General features: G+C 39.6%; 1 protein-coding gene across 2 annotated transcripts in view; it reads left to right on the top strand.

Annotated features, from left to right (window-relative positions):
* CDK6 (cyclin dependent kinase 6) overlaps window positions 1–24440 on the top strand; it is a 250317-nt gene extending 225877 nt beyond the window's left edge. For both annotated transcript variants that reach the window (XM_045494774.1, XM_045494773.1), the window contains exons 6-8: window positions 13542–13592; window positions 18806–18941; window positions 24263–24440. In XM_045494774.1, the coding sequence (XP_045350730.1) occupies window positions 13542–13592; window positions 18806–18941; window positions 24263–24409 (334 nt within the window). In that variant the 3' untranslated portion in view covers window positions 24410–24440. The remainder of the gene's footprint in view (window positions 1–13541; window positions 13593–18805; window positions 18942–24262) is intronic.
* The last annotated feature ends 2921 nt before the right edge of the window (window positions 24441–27361 follow it).

Below are 27361 nucleotides of genomic sequence, written 5' to 3'. Positions count from 1 at the left end.
TTTTATCCAGAGAGAATAAATGCTAACTTTTGCTGACTGATCACTGCACTAATTTTTCAATCTTAGTGTCATATGTAGACATCACTAACATTTAAGGGCCAGCACCCATATTTGTATGCTAAGCAGATTTTTTTTTTTTAAGGAAAAAATGAGAAAATCAGTCTTCCACTGTTTGGAGTATTTTTAACCAAAGATTGAATCCAACTTAAGGATATTTTTGGATCATTTGTAATACTCTCCGAGTGATACTTTTGGTTCTCTTTTGAGCAGAGCTTTTTTTTTTTTTTTTTAATAAGCCACTTCAACCAACAGACACTTCTATTTGAGAAAATTTCTAGTGATTATTTTCCCCCAAAATCAACATTAAAAACCTTCATCCCTGGATTATGTCATTTCGCTGACAGATGGTTGATGTCAATATCACAGTGTTTGCAAGAGAAAGCATGTGTAAGTGAGCATAAAGGAGGTCAGAACTGCCTACTAAAAGACCCACAACAGAGCTTGTAAGACTCTCTTTGGCGAAAATATTGTGTCAAAGACAAAGTCTGATGGATTCCTAGAATAAATTTAAGAAGTAGATTTGAAAGCCACATTTTCGTTACCTTAATATGTGTAATATTTGCTCTTGGAGTATGTCATTATTAGACAGGCTAACTTTTACATTTGCTAACTTTTATTCCTTGTGTATTGCTTTGATGTCAGTTTATCAGAGAGAAAAAACTTGATTCGCCTGGGTCACCTTGATTCCCATGGCTAGTTTATTTTCCATATGTGTTCCTGATTAGTCTCCACCCTCTCTCCTGCTATACCTAGGCAGTACTTCAGAATTATTCTCAGCCCAGCTCACAGCCTATTGCTACCAGTCGATGAGGTTGAACAAGATGAATACTTCTTGTCATCTTAGATGAGTAACTCCACCCCAGTCTCTATTGGTGGTCACCTCTTTAGATACTGCACTTCCCTCAGACTGGGTCACCATACTGTAGACAAAGCCACTGGCAGTGCTCTTTCCTTAGGCAAGATATACAGTTGACCCTTAAACAACAACTGTATTTGGTACAGTTAAAGGCACCAAACCCCTCCCCAGCACAGTTGAAAATAGGTATATAACTTTTGGCTCCCCTCAGACTTAACTATTAATAGCCTACTGTTGACTGGAAGCCTTACCAAGAACATAAACACTTATTTTATATGTTAGATGTATTCTATGCTGGATCCTTCCAAGAAACCTGGGGAAAAGAAAATGTGACTAAGAAAATCATAAGAGAATATTACAATACTGTTTAAAAAAAAAATCCTCGGGGCACCTGGGTGGCACAGTCGGTTAAGCGTCCGACTTCAGCCAGGTCACGATCTCGCGGTCCGTGAGTTCGAGCCCCGCGTCAGGCTCTGGGCTGATGGCTCAGAGCCTGGAGCCTGTTTCCGATTCTGTGTCTCCCTCTCTCTCTGCCCCTTCCCCGTTCATGCTCTGTCTCTCTCTGTCCCAAAAATAAATAAACGTTGAAAAAAAAAAAATGAAAAAAAAAAATCCTCATACAAGTGAGCCCATGCAGTTCAAACCTGTGTTGCTTAAGGATCAACTACGTATAGCTTTATGAGGTCATTTGCTAGAAGAGAGTAATAACATCTTGAATTATGGTAGGAGGAGGGAGCTTACCAATAATCTAGTCCCTTATCACATAATAGCAGTCAGTTGTTAGGAAAAAAAGAGAATGAAACCTGTCTGAGCCACCTTCATTCTTACTGTTTTGAGAGATGTTTCTCTGATTTTTCAAAACAGCCCTCAGAAATAACAATGAAAAAAATTTTTTGTAGATTTCTCTCTCTCTTTTTTTAATTTCCTTTTCTACACCCTCTTGTTCTGGGTTTCCTGGATAGTGTAACCAACCACCCCATTTGCCTGGAACAGAAAAGCTTCTTGGGATACAGGATTTTCAGTGCTAACACTAGGTCCATTGTGGGTAAGTTGGTCACCCTGTTCCTGGGGTGCTCTACCCAAATGGCCAAGTACTGAGAAGCATGAGTGCTAAGGTTCTCATTCATGAACCGGCTAGCTCCCTATTACAGCTTTTCTTTCTCTCCTAGGAAGGCACAGTATAAAGAAAGGCTAGGACTGTAGACAGATGATTTTATGATGGGGTCTAACGAGTTTCAAGTTTGGTTGAAGAAGGTCTCTAGTTCACAGTTCTGCAGAGTGAAGATAAGCCCTAGCCCAATTAATAATAAAAAGCCTGACTAATTAATCTATGGCACCAATTCAGCCAGATGTCCTGGTAATCACCAGGTAATCACCATCACCCTTGCCCCAAATGATCTTCCAACAACGTTATCATTAAAGTTTCTCAATACCAAGCCCAACATAAAATACAGTGAGTATTACAGCTACAGTTTCCATATGGGAGAAGGATCCATCCCCTGGGTTTGTTTATATGACAGACCAGAAGACCGCTTTCCCCAGGGCACTGAACCTAAGATGTCTGGCTGTTAATGGAAGCTTACTGCCCATGAGGCGCGAGGTGCTTCTAATAGGCGTCACAGGTCACACATTCTGGACTGCCTCCAGTTTCCTGGTAATTAGTAATACTGATATAAATGCTCCACCTTGCGAGTTACCTCCTTTTAGGTTTGACTCAGATTTCTTTTCCCTGTGCTAAAACTTTCTTTCAAATGCAGTATTATATAGTATTTGGTCAGACAACAGGGCAAGAGTGAGGACAAAAATGTAATAATGCAGCTAGGAACCCAGCCGGTAGAAAATGCTCAATGTACGGCCATTTCTTCCCTGCCTTAAGAACTCCCCTGAGCCGTATGAAGGGAGAGCAAGAGATAAGGGAGGCACTGGGAGAGTAATGAACATGTAATTTGGCAGGAAAACTTACCAGAAAGTATGTAAAATGAGTACTTGGATCCCAGACATGGAATGAGACAAACCATGTTTGTTGCTCCTATTGGAAAAGAACATGTCCAGCTTTCTAACTTTAAAAGTCGGAAGGGTATTGTATTTAGTAATACGAGGAAGGAAGTGTTACGGACTGAACATTTGTGTCTTACCACCACTACCGCCAAACTAAGATGTTGAAGCCTTAACCTCCAATTTTGATGTTATTTGGACACAGGGCCTTTGGGATTATTCAGGGTTAGATGAGGTCAGGAGGGTGGGTCCCCCATAATGGCATTAGTGCCCTTATAAGAGAGACCAAGGGAGCTTGTTGCAAGTGAGTACACAGCAAGCAAGTGGCCATCCACGAACTGGGGAGAGAGTCCTCACCAGACACCTTTGTCTAGGACTTACAGCCTCCAGAACTATGGGAAATACCAGCCTGTGGTGTTTTGTTACGGCATCTCAAGTTGACTGAGACAAGAAAAGCTAGCGCTGGAAGAACAGAAAGATAATTCTGTAATTAAATAGGTATTTAAAAGCAATGATTATTTCTGGCAAACAATAGATAATTAATACTTATTGAAGTGCTTAGAAATGATCTTTTTTTATCTTCATGACCACTTAGGCTTCTTGAGTCATATATAAAATTGACTAAGTCAGTAAATGTATTAATTTGTAAGTTTCGTAATGTTTCAGAAGTCTCAAGTGGTTTGGTGAAGTCTGGTTTAGTTTTAATTCTCAATTTTGAGTTGAAAAGTGGTGGGGTTTTCCTCTCTGCCTCTCTCATGTACTCTCTCTCTCTTTCTCTCTCTCTCTCTCTCTCTCTCTCTCTGTCTCAAGGAAGTTACTCATACATAGTCCAGTAAAATATGAGCCCTCTATGGAGAAATAAATTATTCACATCTGGTAACAAGGAAAAAAGTAAATTCAGCTATTTATTTGTAAGGAAATGACCAGACTCCAAATCCCCTACTATGGACAGATAGGGCAGCACACTCTCTAAATTGTGTTCATCTGGCCTTTCCTGTGAGGGGCACCTCCCTTTCCTGGTAGAGGTTTTTTCCTATCTGTCTCTGTCTCAGTGACAGAACTTCATCTCAGATTCTTCTTTTTGCCCTAGTACTTGCCTTGTATTACTCGGGCTTTTAATTTTTTTTTTTTTTTTTTTTCTCACTTGCTCTTTCCCACCAGCCCTTCCTTTCTGGGCTGGTTTCCTTCCAGAGCCTCTTTCCCCTCCACACCCTTTTTAATCCTTCACTCTGTTTGGCCTTTGCTACACTTCTTTTCATCCCTTCTCTTTCTTTGTCTTCCAAAGAGCCCATCCCTGGCCTGCCTACCTGGTGAAGTAAAGCACCTGAGGGCAAAGTTCCTATCCAGCATGCCTCTTGCTGCTTCTCGGGTGATTTTGGTGACATTTGAGATGTAGGAGACCAATGGTCAGCCAGCCCACATTTTTAAATACCCATTAGTTGCAGGATGATACCGTCTAGTAATACGGTAACACAGGCCAGTTAAAGCATAAACAGATACAACAATATAAATCAAATCGGTTTTGGCTCTAAATGCCTACACATCTATTCATATATATATGTGCAAATACACATGCTCACACTTGAATTTCCCAGAGATGAACCAAGGGCATGAATTTTGAGATGAGAAGAACTGACGTTGATGGGAAGAAGGGAGAGAAGGCCTTCTCAGTGCAGAAAACAGTAACCACTCCTGTGTATTAAATGAGTGCCAGTCATGGACAGAGTAAGCAGTAAATTATGTGCCCTGGATACAGAAGCAAGTAAGGGTTGGCCCTGTCCGCAGAGAGCTTCCAGTTTGGCTGGAGAGACCAACAAGTAACGAGTAATAGAAGTGGGTTAGCAGAAGACATGGGAATGCAGAAGTGAGGTGGGCAGATTGCATTCATTTAGTACTGTATTGCAAGTAACAGTGTTGGGGTTTTTTCTTCTGGTTTTAAAAAGTTATTAGGGCTCATAAAATGCTCAATGAAGAATATTAGAAAAATGCAGAAAACAAATCACCCATAATCTTGCCATCCAGAGGAAAGCAAAAGATAGTAGTTTTGTAAGCCCTTTTTGTACAAAGACTTTTTTTTTGTCTTATTATTTAGTTCTAATCAGATAAATCAAATGTTTGGGGAAATCCAGATTCTTATTAGTAGGTTATTCAGAACTTCCAGAGCACATGTCTTCAAATGGGTACTTAACCGAATATATGGTAAAATGTTTGTCATTGTATTCTAATACCATGTACTTAAGCCTTTTTTTTTATATTTAGGCCTAAATCAGTTTTTTTACTGTCCTTCTGAATCTGTAATGTTTGCTTGGAAATACAGTTTCTCAACTATTTTTTAAAACTGCTTTATTGACATAAAATTCACATACCATACCATTCACCAATATAAATTGTATAATTCAGTGGGTTTTAGTTTAGTATATCCACAGAGTTGGGCAACCATCACCACAGCCAATTTTAGAATATTTTTATCAATCCAGAAAGAAACTATATACCCATTAGCAGGCACTCCTCATTTTCCCCCAAGCCCCCAAACTTAAACAGCCATTAATCTACTTTCTGACTCTGTAGATTTGCCTCTTCTATATAAATGGAATCATATGATAAACATGGTCTTTTGTGACTGGGTGCTTTTACTTAGCATAATGTTTTCAAGGGTCATTCATGTTGTAGTAGTGCTTCATTCCTTTTTATGACTGAATGAAACTCCATTGTACAGTTCCACGGCATTCTGTTGACATTCTGTTATCCCATTGTCGGTTGGTGAACATTTGGGTTGTTTCTACTTTGGGGCTCTTATGAATAATGCTGCTGTGTGCATTCGTGTACAAATGTTTGTGTGCACATACATTGCCAGTATTCTCGGGTATATACCTAGGTGTGTTAAACTATCATTTGCATGTTTTTCATTCTCAGATTTCAAAGCATTGTTTTATGCATTATTTTGTATTCTAAAAGAACATATTTAAAATTAATTACCTTCCAATCTTCTCCCCACACCATCCTTTCCCCACCTTTTTCATTAAGCTTGATTTTACTAATACTGGAAACTTAAAACCACACTGCTTCTCCCAAGCCTTGTTGAGCTTTTTTTTTTTTTTTTTTTTTTTTTTTTTTTTTTTTTTTTACCAAATTCAGATCACCTTCCCTTAAATGTCTTTGTGGCCTTTCCCATTTGCTTGTCCACCTAGTATAGGTCCTTGTCATCTCTTTCATACACTGACCTCCCCACTGGCGCCTCTAGTTCTGTCTCTGTCCCCTCTGAGTGATTCAGTAAATCTCTGCCATATTAATCTTTCTAAAACACAGCTTCTGTTTCCTGCTCATTGGAGTCAGATAGACCAACTTAGCCACTTACTGAATAGAGTTTCCTTGGATAAGTTTCTTTAGTTCTCATCTGTAAAAGGCAGTTAATCAGACCACCTTCCAACATTCTAGTAAAGATTAAATGATTGCCTTGAACTTTTGTCTCCCACCAGTAAAATGAGATAAACATCTTTAATTCATGATCCTGCATTTGTATCTCTTGTCTCCCAGAAAGGCAAGGATCATTATGGTGATGTGTAATACATAGATCTTGTAAATATTATACATTTATATTGTAATGTATTTATATCAAAATGTGTAATATAATTTAAGTATATGTATAGTATATATTAAGACCATATATTATATAATATTTATATTTAATATATTTTTAGGGGGAAGGGTTCTCTCCCAGCACCTAATGCAGCCCTGTGTGCTTAGTGAGTGATCACTCAATTAGTGTTTACAAAGTAAATCAATTAATTGGTTTTCTGCTTAAGGTGGTTATTTGAATAGGTGGTAATTGAAAGGTGATAACATTTTTAAGTGAACAGATAATAGCTCTATCTAAAACTGAACATGGGAGCAAGGTATAAAATAGTAGGAAATATTTTTCAAAAGGTCATTTTATGAACATGGAAAATTGCTCTACTAATCAAGAAAGATAGCAGTTAAAGCATAGCTGCAGGTCAAATACAGGTTACAGAGGTGTTCTATAGAGTGATCCATGATTTCCTCATCTTTTTAGTACAATGAACATATTGTAACCAAACGTAAGCTTTTCATCTTCCTTTATGCGTGAATCATTTCCTTTCTATAGCAGACTTATCAGCATACATGTCTCATCTGCTAGAAAACATACCCTACTTCTAAATGTTTTCCACTGTTTATTGAGCTTATGAATGACATTTATATGTTCTTTTAGTTGTTTGTTTAAAAAAGCATGTAATCTGAAACGTGGTACCCTTTGTAATTTGACCCAAGGAAATTCACTTCATGGTTAAAAGATAGGGTGCGTGTGTTGCCAAAACTACATACAGAGGAAGAAATTATATTGCCAATTCAAAATTAATCAAACTTTATCCGAAAATTTGACATTCTTTCTTTCTTTTCTTGATGATAAAGGTGTAAAAGTTGTAAGGGTGTATGACCCTAGCAGAAGAACTACTAGGCTTTAATATGATTTGGGCATCCACCAGGTGGTGACAAATGTCCTCTTCCTTTCTGGTTCACTATGTGAAATACTTTGTCATCTGTGTATAATAGTGGCCAAGGAGCAGGAGAACTATCTACCATGTGTGAGTGTGAGAAGGTATGTGTGTTTAGTTGCCATTTATTTTATAGGTCTGCTATAAACTGGACATTTTACAGATAAAGCAAATAAGATTCAAAGAGGCTAAGTGACTTTCCTAGGGTCATTCAGACAGAAATGGCTGAGTGGGGATTCACACCCAAGATAGTCCATCATCAAAGTCTATGCCCTTTCTCCAGTCCTGAAAAATCAACATGTCAGGGGAGGGGGACTGAAGGTGGTGTGCATTAAGGCTGAAACTCACAAATTCAAAAAAACTTTGGGAAAAATGCTTGCTAAAGAAAACCCCAAGAACCATTCTTGTTTTGATATGACAGTGCCTACGCTCATATGAGAAGAAAATTGAGTTTGCTGTGGTTTGAAACGAATGCAATCTGCCATTATATTTGGCAACAATCCTTTTAGTTAGAAAAAATGCTTATATGTATAAATTAAAATTTTTTTCAGAAAGAGTTTATCTTATCAGCATTAACTATTAATTACCAAGTATAACAGTGAAGGAAGATATTTGAAGAAAATACTTGGAAATAACCTAAAATTCTCTTTCATCAAAACATAGCGATACTCAGTTTCAGATATTTCCCCCCAAATATGATTTATCTTGTCAAATAAATTGGCCTCAAAGGTTGAAATGGTAAGGCCTTCCAGTACAGTCTTCTGTAGTTTAGGTGGGAATTTGAAATAAAAAAGAGGTTGAGAGCCATGAGAGGCAGAAGGAGGTTTATGCAAAAGAATGTGAATAGTCCTAGCAAGTGAGTGTGGAGAAAATCTTCTGAGGAAAAGGGAAGATCATAGGCCAGGTGAAGGAAAAAGAAATGTATAAAATTAAAAATGGTTTCATGAGGGGCGCCTGGGTGGCGCAGTCGGTTAAAGCGTCCGACTTCAGCCAGGTCACGATCTCGCAGCCCGTGAGTTCGAGCCCCGCGTCAGGCTCTGGGCTGATGGCTCAGAGCCTGGAGCCTGTTACCGATTCTGTGTCTCCCTCTCTCTCTGCCCCTCCCCCGTTCATGCTCGGTCTCTCTCTGTCCCAAAAATAAATAAACGTTGAAAAAAAAAAAAATTAATTAAAAAAAAAAAAAATGGTTTCATGAAATGTAGATGCAACAAAGGTCTTTAACAGATAATATTTGCAAGCCACTACCCAAACCTTTGCTTAAACTACTGAGAAGTGATCTGAAGCAACTAATATAATAAATCAGAGTTTTTTGTTATAGTAGAGTGCATAAAAGTTACTGACCTTAAGTAAGGTCAGTATAATAAATAAATAAGTAAGTCCTGTATAATAAAGGGATTTTTTAATATATTAATCCAGTAAAACAATTGCATAGTTTTTATTTGGGAATGTTCTTGATAGGCATAATCTTTCCATTTTACTAGTTAACCCCTCCAAAAACTGTGTATATAAAGCAATGTTTTAAAAAATATAACACCATGGGGGGTGGGAGGGAGGAGAGGGTGGGTGATGGGTATTGAGGAGGGCACCTTTTGGGATGAGCACTGGGTGTTTTATGGAAACCAATTTGACAATAAATCTCATATATTATTAAAAAAATATATATATATATAACACCAAACTTCAGACTTACTGCTTTCAGCAGAATATCTCTTCTGTTAATTTTACTTTTAAGTAATTAGTATAAAAGAATTAGTAAGTATGTTACCTGGGAGGCTTATGGGATAATTTAGTGGATCCTCTCCCTACAGTGACTCAAAAAAAAAAAAAAAAAAAAAAAAAAAACCATGACTTTTTAAGAGCCTTTGTCTCATGATATATAATAGAATATTCCCCTTTCATCTTCAGTTTTCATGTTATGAAATATATATAAATATACCCTAGGATTTCCACAAGAGATAGACTTTTAGGCACTAGGCAGAAACAGAGTTCAGAGTTATTTTGGACCTCCTCACATTGTCCCTGTCTGATCATCTCTAGCTCAGTCTGTGTTTCAGTCTTCTGTGTCTTACTCTCCCCCATTTTGGTCCTTCAACCCTCTACTTCCTTCCTTCCAGCTCAGCCCTATGTCATGGTAATAAAGAACTAGCCAAGTTTGACTCATGTATTTGTGTGTTTTAGCTGAATCATTCGTACAATTATAAAAATTATTCAAGGCAGTAGAATTAAACTCTCCCTCACCACTAAACCAAAGAATATAGTCAAAGATTATGTCCATAATGGTCCACCTAAGATATGACATAAATTATATGAATTGAAGGATATTTAACTCAGCTTATCTGAGGAAGGAAGAAATATTCAAAGTAACCTCAGTGAAAATACAATCCTTCTGGCCTGATGCACACAGGTCAGAGACCTGATACAGCCAAGACTTTTGACCATGGAGCCTTAAAGACAGATTGTATCATATAATGTCCTTGATGATCTTATTCTTTCATTTCCATACTCTACCATAGCACCCCCAAGAATTCATCATGATGGAAGGTTTCATCTTTCCTCTAAATCCACCTTAACTCCCCATGCTCCTGACAAACTTAGCATCCTCTGTCATAAAACCAGCTCAAACTTGAGAATTTTCAGTCAAAAACTGAATGGATGGTTCTAAGAGTTTGATCACATTCATGACCAACCTTTTGGTCAACTAAGAGTATCAGTACCAGTACCAACTAAGTAGGTCTGTTACCCACTTCATGTGACTCCTTTTGATCATCTTGTGACTTTGTTTTTGCATCCAGAGACCTATCTTATAGGAGTTAATTGCATGCAGTCAGGATTTAGTGGTTCTGTATAACTCAAGCTAATCCATATCTCTTATAAAGCCAAATTAATAGACTACAAAGTCACATGCCAGGTCTTCCTGTGTGGCAAAAGTCATTTTGGGCTGTACACTGAATTGTTGCTTCCAAGTTTCTAGTATTCCCCATAGCAGGTCACAGAAAAGTGGTTATGATTAAGACCTTCTGCTTGTTGCACTCATCAAAGGATGCCAAACTAATGGGCCAGTTCTGACTCAAGGATGTAAAGCACATTTCATTTTGTGGGCCAAGTCCAGCCAATAGAGATAAAACTTTAGGCTCTCACAGTATGGTAGACTATATGACTTGAAAGCCCTCTGCTAAAACATGTAGCAAATGTAAGATAAAATATAGCAAGCATTTGCTTGACTGCACAGGGGAACTAGCAAAGATGTTAAAATATTGCCAAGAAAGAAAAAAGGGAAGCTGAAAACCAAACCAGTAAGGGCATAAGCCACTGCTACCCCTGAGCTTCAGGCTTGGGTCTTGGTACCCCTCTCTGGAAAAAGGTGCTCTTCTCCTTTTACCTGGGAACAACATCCATTTAAGTTAGTCTGCTTTGTTTATTTCCCAGTAGCCACGGCCAGTTGATTTTAAACGGTTCCATGATTCTCAAAGACAATTTCACCCTTGCCTCTGTGGATACCAGTCTTCTCCATGAAGGGTGAGGGGCTTGGCATGTTTACAAAGCTGCCTAACTAGCTCATCAGATTAAATGCATGCTCTCTGTTCCCTCTGGGCCTACTCACCTGGCATGTCCATCACTTGAGCCATGTGAGATACCTGCTAAACAAAGAGGGGTCATTTGTGTTTGTCCAAACCTTGTAATGCTGGTTACACTTAGTTTTGTAATTTCATACTTTAATATTAAGGAAACAGATGAGTGTGAAAATAAGGAGCAGTGTTGTTTCTGTGCAACCCAAGTTCTATGCTTTGGAAAGGAAAAAAAAAATAATGTACCAATTAAGATGTGAGCAAAACAGCTGTAAAAGACTACACTGGGGGGAAGAATGTAAAAATCTAGAAGGGCCTAACACTGTATGTTAACTATACTAGAATTAAAATTAAAATTTTAATTTAAAAAATCTAGAAGGGCCATCAGACAGTAAGTTTATGGAAAACATAGAGAACTTCAGTCAGTCTGGTGGATTGCTTTGTTCCTTGTTAAAACAGGGCAAGAATTTAAAGACACTTGGACACTTGCAGAGTAGTATGGGTACAGAATCCCGCAGACACCTGCTTGTGAGACACCACATTCTCTATAAAGTGCCCTTCACATATTCTCTGTGCTGTTTCACCCCACAGCCTCAGCGATAGGTACTGTCTATGAGTGCGGAGGACATTAGTAAACAAAATAAATGGATCATAATATAATAATGAAGCAGATAGGCTTTGGGGCAGGGCAGACCTGTTTTGAATTTTAAGTCTGCATTTTGTTATTTGTCCTTAGGTAAATCATGAAACATCTCCAATCCTATTAGCTCAACAGCAAATAGGGATAATAATAATAACTACCTTGGTCCTGAAATTTTTGTGAGAATTAAATGAGGTAATGTTTGGGGAGCCCATGGCACTATGTCAGATTCAACATTAGTGTTCTGGAAATAACAACTGTTAAGATTCCATTGTTTGGCTTTTCTAAAACTTGCTCTTTGAAGACCTGTCTGGATGGCTTTCAAAAGCCGTCTCCCTGGTTCTTTCCGAACTTGGCTGCATTAGTGATGTGGGAGTTGCCTATCTTAGTTTGCTATGGCTGGCATAACAAAATACTAAAGGCTGCGAGGCTTAAACAACATAAATTTATTTTCTCACCATTCTGGAGGCTAGAAGTCCAAAATCAAGGTGTCAGCAGATTTGGCTTCTTCCGAGGCCTCTCTCCTTGGCTTGCCTTCCTGCTGGGTCCTCACATAATCATTCCTCTGTGTGCACACATGCCCCTGATGCCCCTGTGTGTCCAAATTTCCTCTTTTTATAAGGACACTAGTCAGATGGGACTAGGGCTCACCCTAATGACCTCATTTTAACTTAATCACCTCTTTAAAGACCCTATCTCCAAATACAGTCAGTCCTCTGACTGGGGGTTGGACTTCAGCATGAATTTTGGAGGGGATACAGTTCAGCCTGTAACATTGCCACAAATTAATTATTTTTGGCTGCATTTGCAAATAACCCTTTTAAAGAATAAGAACCTGAAAAAAATTAAAAAGAATAAGAACCTGAATAGAAACTATGGTTGAGGGATTTTAAGATATCTTCTAGCCACTGAAATGCTAGGACTTTGCAGGATTCTCTATATATGATCTATATAACAAATTTACTTATTATGCCTAAAAAATATTTAAAAGGTTTAAGCCTTTATAAAATAATATATAATACTTATATTTATAACTTGTATATAACATTTTTAAAGTACGGTCTCTGGTAATAGGCTAAAAATAGTTTTTAAAGCACATTGTTGAAAAATACCTGTGAGGCATTGAGCAGGGGGTTAAGAAACATTTATGTGTGTACCATAGGAATATATTAAATGAAATATTTATTAACTGAGCACCTGTTCAGGTACAGCATTAGGCCAAAGATTAGGGGCAAACCAGAGAAGTACTTGCCCTTGAGGGGTATTGATCTACTTGGGAAAATGCCAGAAATGTCACCAAGTGAGCTCATTTAATTGCCAGTTAAATTCTCAGTGTAGACACTGAGGCCTGTGTGTTCATAGTCACCTCTGAAGCCAAGAGTGATGGTTGGCTTCTATAACGTGAGAAAGGAAGGTGAAAATCAGAAAAATAGGTCCAGGGGTTTTCTCCCTGCAGCATCAGGACAAATGGAAACAGAAAGCCCTGAGGAAGTACTGTATGGCAGAGAGGTGGGGCAAGGGTGCTCAGAAAAGAATCTAAGAGCAGTTTCAAAGCCCACAGACCCCTCGGTTCAGACTAGGACAGTGATGTGTTCCACCCTTTCACTAAGTTAAGTAGGATTTTGAAACTGAGGAATGTATATGCTGGTGGCACTGTTTTTGGAATGAGTACAAATAGGATACCCGTGGTTAGAAAACGTGGGAGTCAGGTACCACCAGATACTTAGGAGAGATCCTCACCATGCAGTGAAATGCAAGAAAAACCTTCATTTACCAAAGGAAAGAGGTCTCACTTCTTTACCTCATCCTCACCCTTAAGGAATATTTTACTTCGCGTAAACCATGGTAATGACCAATATGATTGAAATGTAACTTGCGAAAATCCTGTTTAATGTGTATCTTTATTCTTCTAGGCCTCTTTTTCGTGGAAGTTCAGACGTTGATCAACTTGGAAAAATCTTGGAGTAAGTAGTAACTCTAATTTTGCATCAGCATCTGTAGCATTAAAACATTTATAGTGCCTTTCATATAAAATGTTTATCTCTTGTCCTTCCTACCCCAAGCTGCTGCCTCAGACAGTGTTACTATTTGTGTGGTGAGTGGGGACATGGCAGACATGCTGTTTTATGCAGAGCCCATCATGACATGTAGCCTATCCGGGCTCTGTTCTGGCAGCTTGTATGTTGTTCGTGTGGATCTTTTCGCTAATCCTCCTTCTCCATTTGGCTGAGCTCCAGTTCTTTTCAGATGTGTTGTGTGCTTGGGCCATTTCAGATGTCCACTGTCAGAGGTGGGGCGCTTGGTAGCCTGGTAACCCATTCTTGCCCACTGGGCTTCCTGTCCCCATTGAGTATCCTTTTGTTATCCAGATTGGTTTTGCATTGTTTTGTTTTCCTGGGCAAAAGATGGTATGCTACACAACCCATTTTTCTTGGGAGCACCAAAATAGGAAATGAGAATCCTAGATTCTAACCCTACATCTGTTGCTAAATAACTATGCAATCTTGAGAAAGTCATTTAAAATGCCTCATAAAGTGCTTACACAGTGCCTGGTGCATAGTGAATACTTTAAAAATGGTAGCTATTATTATAATTCATCCTTAATTGTTTAACCTTTTTGTTCCTTAACTTCTTCACCTGAGTAATGAAACTTTGGATGTAAATTCTAAGATTCTTTCTTGTGCTTAACATTCTTTGGTTCTAATTGTCTGTTACTTGGCTTGTTGATGATTTGCAGAGTTCCATTCATGTCTACATGTTTATGCATGTGGGGGTATGTATGCTTTCATGTTTCTAGAATGTTAAGAAGGAGCTTTATCTTCTCACAAAGCATGAAGTATGGCATCCTTTTGGGATATGTGCTTGTGCCAAGCCCCATCAGAATGGGGGGGGGGGGGGTGGGAAATAGGGCGCCTGGATGGCTCAGTCAGTTAAGCATCTGGCTCTTGATTTTGGCTCAGGTCATGATCTCCCTGAGTTCAAGCCGTGTATTGGGCTCTGCTCTAAGAGTACAGAGCCTGCTTGCGATTCACTCTTTCCCTCTCTGCCTCTCTCTCTCTCTCTCTCTTTCTCTCTCTCTCTCTCTCTCTCTCTCAAAAATAAATAAATAAACTTAAAAAAAAAAAAGAATTGGGGGGAGTAAGAAAAAAGTGGGGATTCTAGAACCAAAAATAACCCTGATCATTGGTCTATAATATTTTATAGGAATCCCAGAGATTTTTATGATACTTTCAGTCCATCTGTAAAACTGATGAAAAGTATCCCTAAAGAAAAGAATTATATTTTAACACTGTCTACTCAAACAGGACTGCTTAAAACAGTTGGAATAAAACTGGAACCTGAGTTTTGTCTTTTAGTGACTAGAAAGCTTCAGTAGGCTTCCATTGGTGCTATTGCCACTGCCGAATCAGAACCCGGTGGCCTTAAGGCCTAAAAAATATTTGCTGATTTTATTGCCTGGGGGCTTCCCAGGTCCAGGGAAGCTGCCAAGACTACCACTCCTCCTCTTCCTCCCTTCCCCCCCCCCCCCCCCCAGCCACCTCCTACCACTACTACTGCGTAGACAGTGACTATTACTGCTATTACTGTCACTCCATAAGGTAGACAGATTCAGGACAAAACTCATGTTCTCCCTGCTTCTGAATGTCAGCTTCTCTGATCATACAGTGATAAGCCGTCCATCTATTCTTCCCCCTTACTGTGTATTTTGTGTGCAGTGCAGTGGGAACTTGAAGCAGGAACTGTGAAAGTCAGACCTACCAGTGACTCTGTTTAAAGGAAAAATGATCTTGACCGAAGCCAGCTTGCCAGACATTGAAACCTGTCACCACCTTTCCCTTACTGACACTACCGGGGCGTTCTCTCCAGCCCCGGGGTCTGCAAACTTGTTAGCACTATTAGTGCCCCTTAGTATCTGAAGCCACTGAGATGGACCCAAAAGAACCTTTGACAACCATGTTTGACTTGCTTCCAGTGGAAAGCCAGTTCCACTTTTGGCAAAGGCCTGAGACCCTAGGTTGCCAGCAAAAAAGAAGCCATAAAGTTCTATATATGTTATGCCTTCAGATATTACTTCTTGGTTTCTGGCGTTGTTTCACTGAAATTATGTCTGTTTACTCTGCGTTTGTTACTTTGGCATAAAGAAAAGGGACAATGCTGCACCCTAGTGTCATTTCTAAAGTACTTGAGAAATGATTTCTGTCCCCACTGCCATTTATAGGTTTTGTGCTCTGTCAGTCTTTCCAGTACAAATGTCAACTTTTAAGGCTTATATTCAGCTGTCCAAATACTGAAACTTGATGCAAGCACTTGTTAATGGACCTATCAGAATTTCACAACACTCATATATGGGCCATAAAAGTTCATACTGGATATTAAACTGAAAAAAAAATTTTTTGAGGAAAGCCACATTAACATTCTCTTAAGGGCAGAAATGTTTCTGCACTTGGAGACATTTATACTTTCAAAGAACAACAAGTACTTTGAAAGTGAAACTAAATGCTTTTAGCTCGTGACATTTTAGAGCATTTTTAGGAGCAGAGTCATAGTTAAATGGAAACAAAATATTGGATTTGGAATAAGGAGAACTGGGTTCACTCGAGTGAGCTGAACTCACTGTGTGTGACTTTGGCAGTTGATTTCACTCCTGTCCTTAGTTTCCACATCTATAAAAAGGAAGTAATAACTGACCTACATGTCTCAGAAGGTCGTTATGAGATCAGAGGAGGTGATAGATTTAAAAATACTTTTGAAAGTTATTTATATAGGTAGCTATGTATATATACATGTAATTATACACCACATATACACATACATACAGAGACGCTGTTTCTTTAAGGGCTTTTGGCAGTCAGCTGCCCATATCGCCAGATTTATTTCGACATAAGTATATTCAAAGCTGCAAATAAAAAGATTTTAAATTATTACTAAGAATTATTATAACTGATTTCTAGATGATTGGTGATGATATGCAAAAAAATGATATACAAATGGCTAAAAAGCTGAAAATAAAAGGAAGAAAATTTTTAAAGTTTTTAATAAGTATTCTTTTTTCTTCCTCTGCCTATTCCATTCTATCCAAACACACACATTGATGTCCTTTAATAATCAATAGTGATATCTTTTTTCTCTTTGCTCTTGTTCTAGATCTTGCTATTAAGCAAATTTGTATGTTGCCCAAGTCATTTCCATTCATTTGTTCTGGTAAATATGTCCAAGAATCTGTCTTTATTTGCCTCAACAACATGGCTTTCCCAGCATGTCCAACAGATACAGGCATACAGTGTCTTTCCCCGGACACCCAGTAACAGGTGCAATTATGGTATGGGTATTTGCTCTTCCCAGGTGAGGTCTGTGACCTGGGCTCTGCTGAAATTAGGGAAGGAGGAACAAAGCCTTACAGAGAGCCTGTGATTTTCACCACCACATCTTCCTAAAACCTGGGAAACCCAATCAGGAGAACACATCTCAGGACCTCAGTCCCAGGCCAGCACCATCTCTAACTGTAGTTAAAGTAATTTGGTCACGGGCACCTGGCTGGCTCGGTCAGTAGAGCATGTGCCTCTTGATCTCAGGGTTGTAAGTTTGAACCCACGTTGGGTGTAGAGATTACTTAAAGATAAAATCTTAAAAAAAAATAGTTTGGTCAATTTGAAAGCTATATATTCTGTCCACTAAATTATAACTTTTAGTTCGGAGTTAATCAGAGTCTGTAAGTGAGATGTAATTTCTTGCGTCCCTTAACTTCCCTTGTTCAAACCTACTTACTATCTATACATAAACTTTAAATAACATCTCTATAGTGTATAAGTTGCATAAGGCCACTGACAATATTTCTGAAGAACCTCAAGTCACATATCAGTAGGACTCAAGCAGTTCATATTTTTAACGTGATAGCAATGCATTGCCCACACATTTTAGATTAATAGCATTATTTTCTTCTCATGATAATAATAATGGGTAATGTATTGATATTGACAAGTACTGTTTATCAGGCACTGTGCTATGCACTTTATATAAATTATTGCTGTAAATTATCATTTTTTTCTTTTGTTTTTTTTGAGAGAGAGAAAGAGAGAGCGCGCGCATGCGTGCTTGAGCAGGGCAGGAGCAGAGGGAGAGAGAGAATCCTAAGTAGGCTTCACACTTAGTGCAAAGCCTGATGCAGGGCTCAGTATCACAACCAGGAGATAATGACCTGAGCTGAAATCAAGACTCGGACGGTAAACCAACTGAGCCACCCAGGCACCCCTAAATTGTCGATGTCAATAAAGAAAGACACTAAGAAAGAAGCTAACTAATTTGTCCTTACCTAGCAATAAGTGGTAGATGCAGAATTTGAACCTAGGTCTACCTTTTCTAAAGCCTGTGCTGTTTTTTTTAATTTATCTTTTGTATTTGAGTATAGTTGACACACAATATCTATGCTGTTTCTATATCATTGGATCCACTCTCCATGTTTCTGATTCCAGAATGATTTTCAGCAGAAACATAAATGATACTGTCTTTCGTTATTGTTTACTCTGGAATACCACAAAATAGTTTGGTAATATAAAATATATAAAAGCTAAATTTAATTCAATTAATTTGAAATTAAATTATAAAATAGCGTGTGCCTGATAGTTGCACAAGATTAACATACTTTTTAGCCTCTTTTTGGTCTGATTCTAGTGTATATAATTACTGTTTGGAGAATTATTCTTTAACCAAAAGTGCAACCAAATTTATGTGTTAATCATGTTAGATGAGCATCATAAAGCATGTCAGTATGAGTGTTTGATCAGAATACAAAAAGCATTCTCAGGTGTAAAGGAAATAGTGTATGCTCTTATGAGCCTCCTTTGAACATATAGGTTCTACTCTGTCAGTACATCAGGACTTACTGGTAATATAATAATTTCCATTTCTGCATCATCCTATATATTTGGTATCTGCTACCAGAGTAATCTTTTATCTCTTCCCAGTGAATTATACAATTCTCCCCTGAGATCATCCTGTGATCACCATACTGCAATAGGACAGAAAGAGATGAGAATCCCGCCAGTAATATAAGTGAGGGGCTCCTGGGCTCTGTGTCCCCCATACTTGCCTCTTAGACTGTACCATCATCTAGAATTTGGTAGGAAAACAGCTTCAGCATAGCATCTAATGCTTATGTTCACATGTGGTTCTTTTGTAGTGTAATTGGACTCCCAGGAGAAGAAGACTGGCCCAGAGATGTCGCCCTTCCCAGACAGGCTTTTCACTCAAAATCTCCTCAACCAATTGAGAAGTTCGTAACAGATATTGATGAACAAGGCAAAGACCTACTCCTGGTAAGTTCATGCGGTGCAGAGTTGGTCTGCACTGGGTGGATGAGAGCCTTGCCCTGTCCACTGGGTGGTCTGCTAGGTGGTGGGCACAGCATCAGTTCAGCATCATGTGCCACAACCACACAGGGCCGAGGCCACAACCTCTCTGCAGCTTTCATTTCCACACCTGCAGCAGCTGGTGGCTTTTGATTCTGGAATGTCTTCATTTCCTATAGAAAGAGAAAGAGAAAGAGTCTGATCCACAAACTTTCAATCTGCCATCTTTAAACGTTCGTTTGAATGCAGCCTTTGAGGCCTTTCAAATTCATCTAGACATATGCTTCTAATAAGTATTGAATGTGCCATGCACATATAAAATACCTCACTGAAAATAAGGACTCGTGTTCAGCTTAAGATTCAGACTCGTAATATTTGGCCTTGTATGTAATTCCCTAACTTGGAGGACAGAAAAGTAGGTAGAGGAGTATACCTGTTGAGCTACTCTTGGTGTTCAGAACCCAGTGACTGATGAGTGTTTCCTTTACCTACTGAATAACAACCTATGATAGCTAGCCAAGAAAGTACTCCTAGACCTGGAGGAGCTAGTGCTCCCATTCTGTCAGTGTATTCTAAATTTCAAATATAGACCTAAGAGTCTATAGGTCTCAGTAGAAATGTTATACCTTAGCTCTGTGTGGACACAGCCATTGATTGGCATGTTTGCAGAGCCACGGATTCTCCCAGTGAAAGCCCTAAGTCCCATCTTCACCTGATGGGGGCTCATTTTCTGATGCTTACTCTACGGTTCCCTCCACTGCCACATTATGGAGAAGGACAGCTATTTTCCCTCCCCACCGTTTATTTCTAAGACACTCACTGACAACTTTGGCCCACATCCTTTGAAACAAATTCTTATTAGAAGGGAGAATATTCTCCTATACAAAAGCTCACTATATATACACACTTGGCTGGCTCACCTACTATTTAGGAAAATTTTTTCTTGGTTTCAATTAACAGACAAGTATTTGCATTACCTTAAGAAAAGGAGGTTTGATGGAATGTTTCATGTGGCCTGGAAGTGAAAAGCCATCCAGAGTGTAAATGCTCTCCCAGTCCTGCTAAGAGCATCACCTGCTCTTAGCCACTCTGCTTTTCTCTGCCCTGCAGGCCTTTTCTCCTCTTCATTGTTCCTTTTCAGTTGTGCTGTCTGCTCCCCTTAACTTTGGCTGGCCCCTGACTATCAGAATTTCAGCTAACTCATGGATCCTTTCAGCTCTAACCCCCACCACTAACATTTGCTCTGTTAGTATTTCCTACATCAGATTCCTGAAAGGAAGAATGTGGCTGACACGCCTCACCTTTTTGCCAACCCATGATATGGGTTGCTGCCTAGGGCCTGCATTCCTGGTCCAGTCAGCTGTGCTAGGAAGGAGGGAGGGATGATGAGTTATAAATATGGCCACCATAGGCTTTCCTTTTCAGCAAGAACTCTGAGTGAAATGCTCCTCTTAGAAGAAGATTCTGGACAGTCAGTCACAATGATAAGCAACTTTAGTAGTGAAGTATTCCATTTCTTCAGCTACTGGGACATCCAAAGACAACTCAGAGTCTCTCAACATCATTAGGAATCACCAAAAGGAACTTAAAATGTAAAGCTAGCAGACAGTGACACATGCTCATTCATTCGGTGTCTCCACTGGTGGTGCTGGCTTTCAAAGTCAGACCACACACTAGTGCTGGACTAGAGAAGTAGCAGGAAACAAAGAAGAAAAAGGAACAAAGAAACTACCAAAGAGAGAAGGAAGAGGGTGGACAAGAGTGTCAACAGAGATTAGAAAAAGCAAAGGAAGGGAATAAGAAGCAGATCCAGTGACCTCAGGACTAGAAGCAATTTAAGGACAAAACATAGTAATCCGAGGGCATTCAGGGAAAGGATAGCCCAAGACTTCAAAGCCTAGAACCCCCTGAAAGCTCTCACTGTTTTCATGCTAGAGGGACAGAAGGTAGAACTATTATAATGCAGAAGAAAGCAGGCTGTTCAGTACCAGATAGGCAGCTGAGATCCCAGCAGGACTTGTTGCCTCTATTGAAATTTATTTAGTAAGGAAGGAAAGTGAAGGGTATTTTAGGAAGTTGTTTTATTTAAGATACAACATTTAAAAGTTTAGCACTATGAGAGTTGTCCTTTGTTTTATCTCAAATAAAGGCTGACTATATAATGCTCAGCCATGTATGAATGGATATATGCATTGACATTTATAAATGCTCTCACATACATATGTAAGTTGGGCATAGTAATAAGACCATTCAGAGGAAAAATTATTTTTTAACAACCAGAACCTACCCATATTTACAAGTTTTGTCCCCTCCATCATGGTTAACTGGAGAGGCCGAGTACTTATTCTCTTGCCGAAAGAAGTTTTAGAGTTTCTGCTGTCTAACTGCTTTCAGGGCCTAAGGTATATATTTGTGGGGGCTGGTGGAGGGGACGGTCCTTGGATTAGTCTACTTTTGCTACATAACCAACAACCCCCCAGAAATCTCACTAGCGTACAACAGTAAACATTTATTTCTTGCTCATGGGTCTGCAGATGGATAGACAGCTCTGCTTCAGCCTATGGGTCAAGTACAGGTCTTCTCCATGTGTCTCATTCTAGGGCCCAGAACAAGAGGGGCTTTGGCTCCCCAAGGCCTGTTTTTCTCATAACAGATGTTATGATGCTCCCAGAAGGGCAAGCAGAAACACATGATGCCCCTGAAGGCCTAGGCTTGGAAGAGGCACCCTGCTACTTCTGTCCACATTCCATTGGCCAAAGCAAGTTACGTGGTCAAGGCCAACTCTAATAGAGGGAAGAACACTCCTCCCATGAAGCAAGGGTGGGAAGAAGGAGGATACGTGCTGAAAAATGATCCAGTCCATCATAGTATTCAACCCTTGACTAAATAGCAATCCCAGAGGCTCATTTTATAAGACAGTTATTTAGCAAGTAAATTAGATATTCTTAGATAAATAATATTCTTACACAAGATTTTGGATTAATTCTCAAGTCATCTAAATTGCTCTGTTGAAGTAGAGCAATGATAGAATTTAGCCACCATTTCTATGTTCTGTAGAACATAAAGGATTAAGACTTCGAACTGAAGATTCTCACACACTTCCACATTAGGCTAAGGATTTCTCCTTCTCTCCACCATCTTCCCAGCTCTAAGCCATCAAGATAGCTGTGGGGACAGGCTTCCTCCGAGACAGTCCTCTGGGACATGTCTCTCTATCTTGAACGTATTCCCACAACATTTTTTTTCTTCTTTCCTGTGTCCTAGGGATTACATTGGCTGCTGCTTTCTCTAATGCCGCTACCTAATTTTCTCCTTCCTAGACTCTGGGAAGAGAGAACTCAGGCTTAAGGGTTCTGCCCCTGCTCTTCTGTCCTTACAGAATTCAGCCCATGCAAAGCTTTTCTCACAATGTTTATTGCTGTTAGGGACAGTAGAACCATTCTGCCACCAAGCTCCCTCATCTGCTTGCCCTTTGGCTCTTTGGTTTTCAGGAGACACTGTGAGAAACTGGCATCCATGGACTGGTGGGGAGTTCAGGATAAATAAGATTTCAGGGGACCCAAATTTGCCTGGAATTATATATAGAGTTTTCTATTTGTGAGTGTTTTTCTAGGTCAGTAGCATTCAGCAGAGTGTTAAAGGGTCCCTAATCGTCAAGATCTGATGGAGACTTTGAGGTCCTTGAGGGCAAAAGCCCAGATTAAATGGAAGTCAGCATAACCATGATAATGTTAAGTCTTCAGATTACATAGAGGACTGAAATTCATAGACATGTCAGATACCCAGCTCACTTAAGTGGGCACTGCATCACAAAGATGGAGAAGCTGGTAGAGTTTCTCTCCTACTTGTGTGTTCCTGGGCAATGGATGGGTCTTACTCATCCTCCACTAGTGCTTACCACCTGCTAGTCACTCTGGAGGTGTTGGTGGAAGGACAGGAGGAGGATGTGAAGAACAGGATTACCTGGGGTTGGCGTGGAAATGGAACTAAGATTAGGGAAGCATTCTGTCTAATTGATTATGAATCGTCAGTTTGAGAATGGAGATTGCTGCCCCAGAGGTTCACCTCCCTCCTCCCCCCGCCGCCAACCCTTTCACCTTCTACCTACACTTGAGTTGACAGCCTGGAATAGAGTTTAGTACCAGAACTGAACCTAATGGACATTGCTGCTGCCCATGAGGCACCTAGACGTGCACCAGAGGAAGGAATCATTTCCTCTGGATGGTGCAGCCCTGGGCCAGAGTGCACAACTTGCTAGCAGGTCAGGGTAAGTTGGGCCTAGGTTTTAGCCCTTACTTGCCCTCCTTAATAGAGAAAACCTTTATTTCCTGCTTTAAAATGTATTTCCTTTTTTTGTTTTCTTGTTATTTTGTTTTGCTTTTGATATTAGATACATGTCAGAAACAAGGGCGCCTAGGTAGCTCAGTCGGTTAAGCGTCCGACTTCAGCCAGGTCACGATCTCACGGTCCGTGAGTTCGAGCCCCGCGTCGGGCTCTGTGCTGACAGCTCCGAGCCTGGAGCCTGCTTCAGATTCTGTGTCTCCCTCTCTCTCTGCCCCTCCCCCACTTATGCTCTGTCTCTCTCTGTCTCTCAAAAATAAATAAACGTTGAAAAAAAAATGTCAGAAATTGTTACTGTAGTTTAATAATTACCCTCTTACCCCTAAACAGGACAACTCCGTTCCATTCCTGACTCATCAACAAACCTTGGGGAAGAGTAAAAAGTTAGGGTGACATCTCTGACTACAGCACTAAGTTTTCTAGCATTAGAAAAATCACTACCTAGGGGTTCCTGGGTGGCTCAGTCAGTTAAGCGTCCAACATTGGCTCAGGTCGCCCCCTGATCGGGCTCTCTGCTGTCAGCACAGAGCCCGCTTCGGGTCCTCTGTCCCCCTCTCTGTTTGCCCCTCCTCTTCTTGTGCTCCCTCTATCTCAAAATTAATTAAACTTAGAGAAAGAAAAATCACTACCTAAATAAAGTTATATACATACTATGATAATACTAATAATATCTTTTAAAGGACCTGGGATAGGTAGAAGAGAAAGCCTGGGGAGGTAAAAGTACACAGGCAACCCAAAAGCTATTGCTTTTTCCTGAAGGGCAGTTTATACATTGAGGACATATATAAGATGGCTACTGTCTACATTTTATTTAGTGTCCCATGAAGTAGATACTCATTCTGTTTCTAGACACACTTAATTCATGGCAGTGAACAAATGTATAACTGTGTAAACACATTATTTAAATGGACATGTTTTATGTCAATTATTTTTTTTCTTTATCACAGAAGTGCCTAACCTTTAATCCGGCCAAAAGAATATCTGCCTACAGTGCCCTGTCTCACCCCTACTTCCATGATCTGGAGAGGTGCAAGGAGAATCTGGATTCCCGTCTGCCTCCCAGCCAGAACAGCTCAGAGATGAATACAGCCTGAGGTCCCGACAGCCATCTGGAGCTGATCACCGGAGCTGATCACCGGAGCTGATCACTGGGAGAACACCCCTGGAGGCTGATGGCCCCCCCCCCCCCCCCCCCCCCCCCCCCCCCCCCCCCCCCCGCAGAGCCACTGAGGATCACTGGCTGGGGACCTTCTAGTTGCCGTCGTCTGGACGGGCTCTGCTTCTCCATGGAAACCGCCTAGTTTACTGTTTTGAAATCAATGCAAGAGCGATTGCAGCTTTATGTTCATTCGTTTGTTTGTTTGTTTGTCTGTTTGTTTGTTTGTTTGTTTCAAGAACCTGGAAAAATTCCAGAAGAGAAGCTGCTGACCAATTGTGCTGCCATTTCATTTTTCTAATCTTGAATGCTGCCAGTGTGGAGTGAGCAATCCAGGCACAGCTGAGTTATGATGTAATCTCTCTGCAGCTGCCTGAGCCTGCTTTGGTACTTTTGAGTGAGAGTGTGCACGCGCGTGTGCATGTGCATGCATGCGTGCGTATGTGTGTGCGTGAGATTCTTGATTTCTTAAAGTGTTACTTTCTGTAAACAACAAGAATAATTGAATTTTAAAGACTCAAAGTGACCTATAAATAACAGGTGTCTATTGACTAAAGGTGATTTACCAGAATGGGCTTCTCAAATTACACAGTTGAACCTATGTCCTCAGAATTTCTTTTATGGCCAAAAACAGTAAATTTGTTAGAAGTAAAACATTCACTATCTAGATGAAGTTTTATACACACAACAAAAGGAAAAAAAAATGCTAGTATCTTTTAAGAGACCTGTTTTTTAAAGCATACATTCTATTTACTCTTGATAAAAGCTGAAAATTACTCACTGTAAGCCCATTTTAACCTGTATTATATGCTTTGTTATTTCTTTTGAAAAACACCCTATAAGCTTTTTCTTACTTGCTATAGATTTAGGGAGTGTACCTCAAATAGGTAAAATGGTCAAAAAAAAAAAAAAAAAACAATTAGAGAAAGCCTTTATTTCCTGATTTGAAATGTTTCCTTTTTGGATTCTGTTGTTACTTTATTTTGTTTTTTTGATTTTAGGAATTTGTCAGAAACTGTTTCCTGTTTTGGCTCAGAGAATAGCTTTCTCTGACGAGACAGGAATACCATTTAAGTTTTCCCTATTACACTGTACTTTTTCTGCCATGCACTGCCTTGTTTGCAGAGTTTCCATCTTATCTCCTAGGGCCTCTAGTATATATTACTACCATTACATAACTAATAACAGATTGTTTAATCCGTTCCCATGCACCTCCTGCTTGCTTTCTTTCAGTGAACCTTTTGTAAATAGTTAGATTCAGATTGTGGCTTAATGGATCCAATTTTTCAGCCCTAACAGGGTCCCCTAGGCTCTCACTCCAGTGTGATCTTCCCACCCAGCATTAGTTGTTGTTCCCTAGGCAGTGAGTGGAGGATTGGCTCTTCTCTATCACCAGCACATAGATTGCCTTAAACTGTTACTTAGTGTTTTACAATTTTTTTAGAAGATGTCCGTGTAGAATCGGAGAGAATGTCTTTAACTATTTTTTTTTAGACGTATATATTTACCCTATAAAATGATCTTTTCTCCATCTCCCAGGCTGTGCTTATTTCTAGTGCCTGTGCATACTCCCTCTCCGTGCAGAGCCAGCCTGACCTGGGCATTGTGAACAGCTTTACTTTTTCTCTCACCATTTTCTCTACCGTTCTTTATATTTCATGTCATCTCTGCCTTATGTGTGGTTAGTGCTCAGTTAGCTCAAGTAACCCGAAGACACAGAGATGAAGTATCCTTTTGGAAGTTTAGCTGTCTTTGCTCTCTGACTCATGTTTTGAGTACATGCAACAGATAGGCTATGTTTAGAGTTAGGGTTGTCAAAGAATGAACATTGCTTCACTCAGTAGAAAATGTTCCAGTTGATGTTTATATATTGTCTAGCCTTACTGAATTCTTCACAGCTTAATATTCTATACTACCATGATGAACAAGGGAAAGATTAAGACTTTTCTCCTTGAAAGCTTTTTGGGTTGGAAATTACGCTTTTTTTAATATGTATACTGTTTAACATTTTTCTAATTCAGTAACTTGAAGAGCAGGAAAATTGGTCTAAAGCTAGATATGAATGAGAAGATGGGCCACAAGAATGTTTGATGCTTTCTTCCTTGTTGACAATATTGCTTATGTTTTGTCATCACTGTAAATGCTTGAGATATAATGAATCCACAGCAGTCGGGGCAATGTCTCCCCTGGAAAAGTGATTTCTGCCTTTCCTTTGAAGACATTTTTTGCTGGGCCCTAGAAATTCAATTTTAAAACTCAATATAAGTACTGATTTCATCATGCGCTTTCTGGTTAGTATCCATGGCTAGAGTGAACATAAGTTGAGTTTCTGCTTTTTTCAGGTTTTCATAAGTTCTCTCAAGAAAAATGCAGCCGTTCTGAACTGGAATTTTTCAGCATTCTTGGGAATTCTAAACAAGTAGAGAGCTCCACTTTATTTCTAGCATATACTTTTGGTTCATTTCTCAGTAGTGTTTATGAAGAAAACTTAAAGCACAAACATTTTGGCATGAGATTCATTAGATGCTTGGCAGATTATCCCCTGAGAGGCAGAAGGAGAGGGTATCTGGCCTCTCTGACCCCAGCTCTTCCATCTGTGTGGTTCTTGCATTTGAGTAATTACCCTCGTTTTATGTCTTTTACATCCAGGCTCACCAGTTCTGAAATCCAGATGCCACACGAGCACCCTTCCCATTAGGGCACTTTGAAGCATATGGCAGCATAGGAATTTACTGAATACAGCTTATTCTTCTGTGACATATGGTTTCAAACGTCTTTGCCAAAAGCCAAGCAGTGGTCAGCTAAAAAAGTCATACTGCCTCAGGGATATACTGAAGCAGCTTATATCAATAAAAATACGGTGTCAGATTCAAAATCACATTTATATTCA

The sequence above is a fragment of the Leopardus geoffroyi genome, chromosome A2, assembly GCF_018350155.1.
Source record: "Leopardus geoffroyi isolate Oge1 chromosome A2, O.geoffroyi_Oge1_pat1.0, whole genome shotgun sequence".
In the NCBI taxonomy this organism is placed as follows: Eukaryota; Metazoa; Chordata; class Mammalia; order Carnivora; family Felidae; genus Leopardus; species Leopardus geoffroyi.
This window is presented reverse-complemented; position numbering and strand designations above follow the sequence as displayed.